Genomic DNA, 10,817 nt, shown 5'->3' on the forward strand with positions numbered 1-10,817 from the left:
TTACATGATTGAACAGGACATGGTTGCCAACGGTATCAATAAACACATGGAACCCGCCATGTTGTATGCGAAGCTCTTTAGTTTACCAATTGAGTAACGTTGGGTAGGTTTTATTACTCATTTTTTGTGCATTCTTAATAACAGAAGTGTTGATATTACTGAACTTGGATTTTTAAAGTGTAATTATTGACTTTGAATTGTGAAAAGAGTGTTCAAAAATTTGTCTTCCCTTTAATTAATGATAATTTTTTTAATTGAGTTTAATATTTTTGTAATTCAGTCTATAAATCATAATATGATTGGCATGTAATTAAACAACAATTCTAATGGTGGATACAATTAACATGATCAGTATATAAAGAAGTAGGCATTTCTTCCATTTAAACGTCATTTAAGATAAAATATGCCATATACGTAAATTTTATCATAATGCAAAAAATATACCCCCTTTCTAATAATAGGAAATTATACATGACTATATATATTCATTTTGAGAAAAATGTATAACGCCAAATTATTAAATTTTCTCGATAAATTCATTCTGGTCAAAAGTACAGAAATATTGAGTTGAGAATGTATTTCTAAGGTAAGGTACTTTTTGTATAGTTTAAGTTTCCCTTTGACGCTGATAGTTTTTGGTTTGTTTGGTCAAGGTGGGTTTTTTTTTTTGGGGGGGGGGGGTATTTTTTTTGTCCGCTGTATGTTAATTTGTTGTTTTGTGGGGTATTTTTTAGCTGACTTCTGCAGTTGTGCTATTTTTAGTAACATTGGAAATTTGTATGACTATATACAGAAAATACAGAAAATACTTTGTTTTCAGCAGAGTCCAGCTAAAAGTCGTTTGGAAAAATGTGTTGCGGTTACATGCATACTTTTTATTATCAGTCGAGAAGATTAAAAAATTGACTGCAAATATACAAATAATTTATGAATCCGATAAAGATTATACATAAATGACTGTATATTCAACGATACTGAATTTTACTCTTTACAGTTATTTCCCATATTTCCTACCAAAAAAGACTCTCTTACCATGGAATCCCTGGACAGTCTCGTAGATGTTGTACACTGCATTCTGTGTCAGTCGTCTGTGGCCCCGTTGTTCTGTAAAGATTGTCGTATACATCTGTGTGAAGTCTGTTTAGAAAAGCATACCTCTGAATCCTCTAAAGTTCACAGTGTTGTGCAACTTGAACAACATTCGGCTTCGTTGAACTCTGCCTGTGATCGGTCACTAATGACTGTACCTCGGGTCATCACATGTATACATGTATACATGGGATTAGATGACCCATTATACGGTGTGGCCTGTCTGAATGATACAGAAGTATGGACATGTGGTTGGAACAACCAGATGAAACTCTACAATCTCCAGGGTGAACTTTTGAAGTCAATCCAAACCCAGTCAGGTAACAGGCCACGGCACATAGCAGTGACAAGGAGTGGGGAGCTAGTTTATACTGACCACAAAAATGGAACTGTGAACATAGTAAAGAATACACAGATAGAGACAGTAATCGAACTTCAGGAATGGAAACCTCTCGGCGTCTGTTTTACTTCCTCAGGTGACCTCCTGGTTGTCATGGACGTTGATGATAAAGAAAGTAAAGTTGTGCGCTACTCTGGCTTCACGGAGAAACAAAGCATTCAGTACAATGAAAAAGGACAACCTCTCTATTCACCTGGTGCAGTTAAATACATCAGTGAGAACAGGAACTTAGATATTTGTGTATCAGACTGTGGAGCCGACAAAGTAGTGGTAGTTAATCAAGCCGGGATTCTTCGGTTCACCTATACTGGCCATCCCTTACCTTCCGATAGATCATTTAATCCATGCGGCATCACAACAGACAGTCAGAGTCGTATCTTGACAGCTGATGATGAACACCACTGCATCCACATCCTTGATCAGGACGGAGAGTTCCTCCGCTTCATTCACAGCTGTGGTTTAGAGGAGCCATGGGGGCTGTGCTTGGATACCAGAGACAACCTTTTTGTGGCGGAGTGGGACACAGGTAAAGTAAAGAAAATACAATATTATAATTAATTTTGTTACTATATACTCAAAGTATCGAATATTTGATTCTTTTTACGTGTGAATTTAGATGTAACTTAATGGATAAATCATAAAACAAAGGTGTGAATAGTACTACACGTAATTATATATCACATACAAGTTTTTATTGCATACTCATATTTGTGTGTAAATTATGTATACAATTGCACCTCAAAATATGATGCACATTAGTTGAGTACTAGTATTTGTTAAACATGTATACATGTGTATAATGCTTTAGATGTTATCTCACTGACCATGCAGTTTAGAAGTGAACAGACTACATGTAATACAACTTGTGTATAATATTCAATGTGTTCAGTTATTTCATGTCATCATACTACGTGAATGTGTTGAAATTTAAACATTTGTGTGAATTATTTATTTTAGTTGATGCAATTTTTTTTTTTTGGAAAATGACCCACAATGTTTAAGTTTTAAGTTAATAGATATGTTTATACATGAACTATGTAATTATAATACGTACATGTATATCGAAACAAACTCTGTTTTAAATTATGTAAATTGACGGTTTATTTATAAAATTGCTTCTCTACAATGTTTGTTTATCACTTACTTTTTTGTGAGTTTTTTTTTTTGGGGGGGGGGGTGTTAAAACTGATTTTGATACCTAAAAATACCTATTTTTACCATTATCTAGTCTTTCACAGACAATTCTGCAGAGCAATATTCTTTTTAAGGGCACATGCAAAAGGAAAAACAATTGCAGGTGTAAACAATTGCACCGCACAATATGGTGCACATTAGTTGAGTACTATTATTTGTTAAACATATATACATATAATGCTTTAGATGTAAACTGGCTGACCATGCATTTTAGAAGTGAACAGACTACATGTAATACAATTTATGTATAATATACAATGTGTTCAATTATATCATGTCGTCAAACTAAGTGAATACAATGTGTTCAATTATTTCATGTCATCAGACTAAGTGAATGTGTTGAAACTTAAACATTTGTGTGAATTATTTCTTTCAGTTGCAATTTTTTTTTTTAAATGTCCCATAATGTGTATGTTTTATATGTCAACATATCGGGTATGTTTATACATGAACTACATGCATGTAATTATAATTGGTACGTGTATATCAAAACAAACTCAGTTTTAAATCAAATTTATGTAAATTGACTGTTAATCTATAATTTGCAAGTCTACAGTGTTTGTTTATAACTTAATTTGTAGCTCACCTGAGCTGAAAGCTCAAGTGAACTTTTGTGATCACTTTTTGTCCGGTGTCCGTCCGTCTGTCTGTTTGTCTGTCCGTTCGTCTGTCTGTAATTTTTTTTTTTACATTTTTGACTTCTACTACAGGACCACTGCGTCAATTTTAACCAAATTTAGCACAAAGCATCACTGGGTAAAGGGGATTCAAGTTTGAAAAAATAAAGAGCCATGCGCTCTTTTAAAGGAGAGATAATTAGGATTTATTGAAAATTTGTCGATATTTTTCAAAAATCTTCTTCTCAAATACCATTTGGCCAGAAAAGCTGACACTTGTGTGAAAGCATCCTCAGATAGTGTAGATTCAAGTTTGTTCAAATCTTGGTCCCCGGGGGTAAGGTGGGGCCACAAGAGGGGGTAGAACTTTTACGTAGGTATATATACAGGAAATCTTTATAAATCTTCTTCTCACAAAATAATCAGCCAGGAAAGCTGAATAGAAGCATCCTCAGGTAGTGTAGATTCAAAATTGTGAAAATCATCATGGCCACCAGGGGTGTGGTATGGCCATATTTTGAGGGAAGGGGGGAGGACTTTTTATACTCTGTTAAGCTTATTTTATCATACCGAGTGTTGCTCAGGTGAGCGATGTGGCCCAAGGGCCTCTCTTTTGTGTGGGTGTTTGTGTGTGTGTCAAAGCTTATATTAATAACGAATAAATACCATTACTACCAGTCTTTCAGAGACGATTCAGCAAAGCAATTTTCTTATCAAGGGCACGTGCATAACGGAATAAAACTAAACTAGAAAAAATCAATCGTCTTAACTGTTATTTTAGGGAAACCCTTAAAAATGTAGCGTTTGGGTATTCACCTCAGGTTCAAGTCTCAAACTGGTATTTAACACTTTGAAAAAGTAGCATAAACTCTATTTAAAATATCATAAACATAATTAATAAAATTTTAAAATATTATTACCACGGGCCTTCACAGTCACACGAACACCATTACAGTCTATACACTGGGAATCGTATACCTGTATGAATTTAATTAAGCTTTATACTGGTCTAAACCTTAGTTTTAAGATGCAGAATCCTCGCAAATATGGTTAACATCCCAACCACACCCCAAACACATACACCTTAAATCTTGCCTCAAATAATATAGGTGCGAAATCTATAATCTTTGGTGGAAAAGTTAAGATAAGAGTGCATGACTTGAAAAGGTGCAAGCTTAAGGCTCTGCTGATTGGAAATAACTTCTTATATTTGCTAAATAGGTCTGGAGATTACTTGATGAAAGATTTTTTTTTATAGAAAGCACACCCGATTTGTAATCAGTTTCTTCAATTTTCGGTCCATGTTGGTTGTTCATTCTGGTATAGAGACTCACCGGAGTAGCACCATTACCCGATTATGAATACGACAGATTTTAAAAAATTAATAACTTCAAAACCAGTGAATTAAAAGGAATGCATATCTAACTCGATAAGTTATAATTGTTGTTTTCGATCAGTTGGCAGAGTAGTATCTACACGAAAAAGTCCAGTATCATATCCGCCCCCTCACCCTTTAATTATTATACCATTATCCAACCCGATCTATATCAAAGACACGTTTAAATATCAATTACATACATGTAACTATTTGTTGATGAAAAGTAGAAATATAATGTATTCAAACTTTATTAATAACATTTATATGACAAATATAATAAGAGAACTGATAAACACATGGATACCCCGTCCCGTTTTAAAATTATTCAAAACATGAATGTTGATACCCACAGGCCTTGATGGTCACCTGAGTACCATATTCCTTATATTGAACTATCAGGGAATTTGAAGTATGAATCCTAATACGAATCTCCTCTAACCGTTAAATTACCCATAAATTTATTGTGAGAAAACACCAATTCAAAAATGGAGGGAGGATGTAAGATTTGGAGGAATCTCGGATTATCTACATCCTAGTTCCAGAGGCAAAAAAATTACAAAATTTTGGTAAAAAGAGACCTGGATTATTCATTCGGAGTGCACACTGGAAACAAGCATACATGCACAATGCATAGAAAATTGTTCTTACACAGAACACACATTCAATATGACACGGCCACGGGGCAATTTACCTTTTTAAGATGATGTTAAAATTGATATCGAACTACGAACGACCAGTGGAATACGGTTACCCGAGTCACCAAAACAAACATGCCACTGTATGGCCATTATTTTAACACTTCCTCGATTAAAAGCATCAATCCCTGACCTACAGACAGTTAATTTTACATCAAAACGACGACATAATGGGCAGAATTGAAATGTTACGATGCATTTATTTTAAGTTTAAAACCGTGCGAAACTTTTTGTGCGCGATGAATATACAGTTTTTGTATGGATGGACCGGTAGCTCCACGGTCCGTCAACCAAAATATCCCGTGGGGCTACAATTCTGCAGCTACATAGTATAGTTCCAGAGAGAGTATAATATTCTGTTGATTCAGCATAGCAGAGCACAAGTGTTTAATCCAGGCAAAAAATCATTTATGGGAAGAAATTTATTTTGTAAGGAGTTAGATTTTTTTATCTCTGTCTGCCTTGCATTCATTTCTGAACAATTAAAGAAATTTAACTTCATTTGATATACGAAAGTTGGTTTCTTGATTTGAATAACAATTTGATTTTTAGTAGAGTTTGTATTTATTTTTTTTAGAAATTATAAGATTTTATCCGTACTTAACAATTACATGTATCTTGCAACCGAAGTTAATACAAAGTCATATCAAAAACAAAACACAGTGTAAATTAAACAAATAGGGTTAGTATGTATGTTTAGTTATAGTTAAGTTAAGAATACAATAAATGAAACAAACCATATGTGATTCTACACATGGTAACCCTACTTACACCCATAGCAGCCTTTCCAAGCAGGAAATACTTCAAAATCATAAATCTGTTATGGATATCTTTAATATCCCAATTACACAAAATGAATTTTATTTACCCTATTTGTACTGAATTCCAAGGCTTCACAAAAGTCCTTACAAACAGAGATATATAGCAGGTTTCAGTTAATGTTCTACCAAACATCTCTCTTTACTCTTTACTAAAATTCTTACAGTAGTGAAGGAGAAACTTCAAGAGTACTGCACAACAATATACTTTAGAAGTGGTGTGAATCAGATATGGATATTACAAAACTCTGAAGAATTATTAGAAACTTCGAGGTCACAAAATTTTACCAAAATCAATAGCATCAAAACGTACGATTTTTCAACGCTTTATACAACCACTCCCCATGACAAATTAAAATCTAGGTTTTTTTATATCATTGACAGTTGTTGGACGTCGAAAAAATGCTTAACTTGTCACTGGAAATCGTAAGAATTATTTTGTTTAAAAACATTCTGATTGCACACCCAAGTACACTGAAGTTGACATTAAAAAGATGATTGAGTTTCTAATAGACAACATCTATGTAGTTTTTGGAAATCAAGTCTTCCAACAATCTGTTGGAATTTCCATTGGTACCAATTGTGCCCTATTGTCAGCAGGTCTATTTTTGCATTCTTATGAAGCAGAATTTATTCAAAAACTTGTGAAAGGTGAAAAAATAAATCACTCGCTGTGGCCTTCAACTCAACATTCAGGTATATCGACGACGTATTATCTGTAGTAGGAAAGGTGGAATGAGTATATTAATACAACGAAAACATATGGCTGGACCGGGAATCGAACCCGGGACCCCTGCAACTCTAGTCAGGAGCTCTACCAATGAGCTACCCGGGCCGATATCCAAGGTCCATATAGCCCCAACTACTACAGTCCTCCCTCCTTAAATAGTCTTCGACCCCGAAGTCCGAAGACCCAACACAAGTTCACCTTGTCAGGACTTATTATTTACATATATATGCCTGAACAAGGAAGGCCACGGCACCATCTGTAGTAGGAAAGGAGGAATGAGTATATTAATACAACGGAAACATATGGCTGGACCGGGAATCGAACCCGGGACCCCTGCAACTCTAGTCAGGAGCTCTACCACTGAGCTACCCAGGCCGATATCCACGGTCCATATAGCCCCAACTACTACATTTCAATAAACAATTGTTATTTCCATACTTACTTCGACTCGATATAGCTCAGTGAACTTGAAATAAAAGATATCACAGTCTGCGTCATCTGTTTCATATTTGGATATTTTACTGGACATTGATGGTAACGTAACAACAAAACTTTATGATAAACGCGATGACTTCTTTTTCTCTATAGTCAACTTCAATATACCTTCATCACCTGCATATGGAGTTTTTGTCTCTCAGTTGATGCGATACGAAAGGGCATGCTCTTCGTATGAACAGTTTCTAAGACGAAGCAAGCTACTGACAAACAAGTTGATAAAACAGGACTATCGACAGTCTCACTTGAAGTCATCTTTTCGTAAGTTCTATGGTCGATACAACGACCTTGTCAGGAAATACAATCTTCAACTGAGTCGCATGCTGGCTGTCGTTTTTCAGACTAATTGTTAGACCATAATTAATCACCTAATTGTCTACGGACTTTTCCGATTTTTTTTCGGTTACGACAAAGAGCACACGGCGGATGTGACCGTTCAGCAGAGGATGCTCACTCCTCCTAGGAACCTGATCCTACCTCTATCCATATGGAGGTCCGTGTTGCACTGCTTTGAATTTGTATTTCGTTTAATGGATTTTTGAGATGATAATTGGTTTGTTATTGTAATTTTGTCATAAAAAGGGTGGCTTTTAGATAACCAACAGCAACTTGTCCAACAGAAAACAAAGCTAACCAACTGTACATTTTTCATGCAAATGTGTACCTATTCAGTGCAGTTTCAAGCCATCCCACAAGTAACTTTATCTCGACATCACCATAGTCAATGAAATCAACTCAATTTTTTGGCCATTTTTCATGAAGTACACAGTAGGAACCTCTGTCATTCAGTCAACTGAATGTTAACTGAATAATCTGGAAATGTGACTGAATGACAAAGCTATGCCATTCAATCTTATTTCAGGTACATTTCAGTCACATTTTAATTATAAATTAATCATGTGAAAATACTGGAAAACATCTAATAGCCTTACTAGACCAAATAGCATCTGCATCCTCATCCACTTATGATTTAATTCTATATAGTTAAAAGCCATTTGTTATAGCAGATGCAGCAGTGCTCGCAGACCTTCGAAAGCTTAAAGACAATGTCTTAAAGTTAAAGTCACCATTGTCCTCAAGTTCAAAATATTTTAGCTTTATTCCTTAAAATAACAACTCATTACCATATAGTTCTCTCTGATCTTTGATGATATAAAAAAAACCTGCAGTTTGCCACATATATCAAACATCTCATAGGATATTAAATTAATTTCACAACAGGTGATTAAATATTCTATATAGTTTATCATAATTATAGGTATACAGCAGTTGTTCAGTTAAATTACATAATATAAGGCTACACCAATTAATTTCTTCTTCGTCGAACATCAAAGGAGTAAGTACGAGCGAGCGAGCGATTAAATATTAATTTTTATAGAATTAGTTTTTTAGGTAACATTTTTAGGCGGTACAATAATAAATTTGGGCGGACGGTTATATTTTTTTTTACTTGTCTCTGATTTATAAATTGAAACGCAAATGGCCACTTGCTTACGTTTGGCTGAAGCCTGGATCAAGGTAATCTAGGCTTAAGCCAGGCTCAAATGCGCACCTCAGTAGCCTTGAGTAGAGCTCAGAATTGAGGCTTACTGCGAACCAGGTAATGGGCAAGTTTAAAGGAGGGTTTATAAGTGATGGAGCATTATTTTGATGAAATGGACCAAATTTGGTCAGTGGAAAGACATACGGCGAGAGAGAATAGTAAGAGACAGGACAAACCCTTTTTATGAATTACTCCGAAGAGGAATGTATTGATAGATTTCGATTAAAAAAGGAATGTGTACTTGAATTATTGTATGAGATTGTGGAACATCTTGAGCCAAAACAAACGAAGGTTTCATCAATATCACGTCTTAATCAACTACTGATAGCTCTGTGGTTCTATGGAACTGGGTGCTGAAATCCAAAGGGGTTTTATGAACCATAGCGGTATTCCGGGAGTAGTGGGTGCGATAGACTGTACCTATATCCCAATACAATCACCTGAAGGTGACATGGCAGAGCTGTTTCGAAACAGGAAAGGATTTTTCTCCATCAATGTGCAAGCAATCAATGATGACAAATGTGGTTGCAAGATGGCCGGGAAGTACGCACGACAGACGGATGTTCGAGAATAGTAGTGTATGTGCTCGTTTCGAAAGAAGAAATATTCCTGGGATTTTAATTGGAGACAATGGATACCCTCTCAAGCCTTATTCAATAACACTCCTTGTTACTTGCCCGACACCAAAAGAGAGATTTGGGTTCCCACTTATAGAACACTATTCAGTCATTATAATGGGTTTTCAAACATCGGACCCTGAAACATAGAGGGCCACTACTCTCAGGGCAAAATTTTTTAGAGTCATCTACAAGTGGTAAAACACTGCCACTGTGAAAATATGGTGATATGGTCATCTTTAGTTTATAAAATATTGGACCCTAAAGAATATGCACTATAATCATTATAATGGGATTTTAAACATCGGGCTCTGAAACATCGGAAACAAAATTTAACTAAAACAGAGGTTTAGCCTGGATAAAATTTGCACAAACAGACATACAGACTAAAAATTCTTAAAACATTTTCACTTACAATTTCAGAACACAGAAGTATGCATATAAGTGTATATCTTATAAAACCAAGTACTTTTTTAATTAATTACCTAAATTAAGTGCTATGTAATTCCATTACACACATTTTTCAGCATTGTCTATAAAAGTAATAAATCGGCAAAACGAAAAGTAACCTCTACGGATGGATGCAGACATAAGCAACCAGGGAAAGTATACACGTTGATTTTAATCACTGGATATTCTTAAATATTTTTTTAAAAATCTGAACTAAAAACGTGAGGGAGAAACCCTACTATGGGGGAAAAGCTGCTATATAGTAGCTTTCTCCCCGGGGTAAAAGGCTACTATATAGTAGGTTTTCCGGGGGGAGCTACTATGGGGGGAAACTGCTATACAACACCGGTACTACCAAATGCAAACCAAGGAGGGCAGGCTTTGGGAGCAGTTTTAATACGACATTTTCAGTAAAAAGAAAAACAACTTTACAAGTAAGTTTAATGAATTGTAAATTGATTTTGTTTTAATCTCATATCTTTAATGAACGCATGTATGCAAAATAATCATCATTGTGCATATGGCTGCCAGAAATATCCACTGTTGTTGTTTGAATCTGTACCCATGGGTCCCCCACATGTACTGGGGTTGAGGTACAGGCAAATCACGTTCACTTAATTTTATTTCATTTTCTAGCTTCTGGTTTTTTTTTATTTTAAAATGTCTTCTTTCAACTGGAGGATTATCATCTTCTTACTATGTTCTATTTCTAGCATTTCCAGGAGCCTATTCTTAAAATTTTTGATGAAAAAATATTGCAAAATTTACCTCCTCGTTATCATCTGAATCTT

The 10,817-nt window shown here is 35.1% G+C and overlaps 1 protein-coding gene and 1 pseudogene across 1 annotated transcript; both read left to right on the forward strand.

The window, feature by feature from the left end:
• LOC128178933 (uncharacterized) lies at positions 1 to 3,982 on the forward strand. The gene is made up of 2 exons (XM_052846368.1): positions 1 to 103; positions 995 to 3,982. The coding sequence occupies exon 2, from the start codon at positions 1,034 to 1,036 to the stop codon at positions 2,045 to 2,047; it is 1,014 nt and encodes a 337-aa protein (XP_052702328.1). The 5' UTR covers positions 1 to 103; positions 995 to 1,033; the 3' UTR covers positions 2,048 to 3,982.
• A 5,037-nt stretch (positions 3,983 to 9,019) lies between these two features.
• LOC128176871 (putative nuclease HARBI1) lies at positions 9,020 to 9,726 on the forward strand (annotated as a pseudogene).
• Positions 9,727 to 10,817: the final 1,091 nt, after the last annotated feature.

This window comes from Crassostrea angulata, chromosome 3 (genome assembly GCF_025612915.1).
Source record: "Crassostrea angulata isolate pt1a10 chromosome 3, ASM2561291v2, whole genome shotgun sequence".
NCBI lineage: Eukaryota > Metazoa > Mollusca > Bivalvia > Ostreida > Ostreidae > Magallana > Magallana angulata.

Bases quoted from the DNA above. Each gene is read 5' to 3' on its own strand.
- LOC128178933 (XM_052846368.1), top strand. From the start codon at position 1,034: ATGGAATCCCTGGACAGTCTCGTAGATGTTGTACACTGCATTCTGTGT.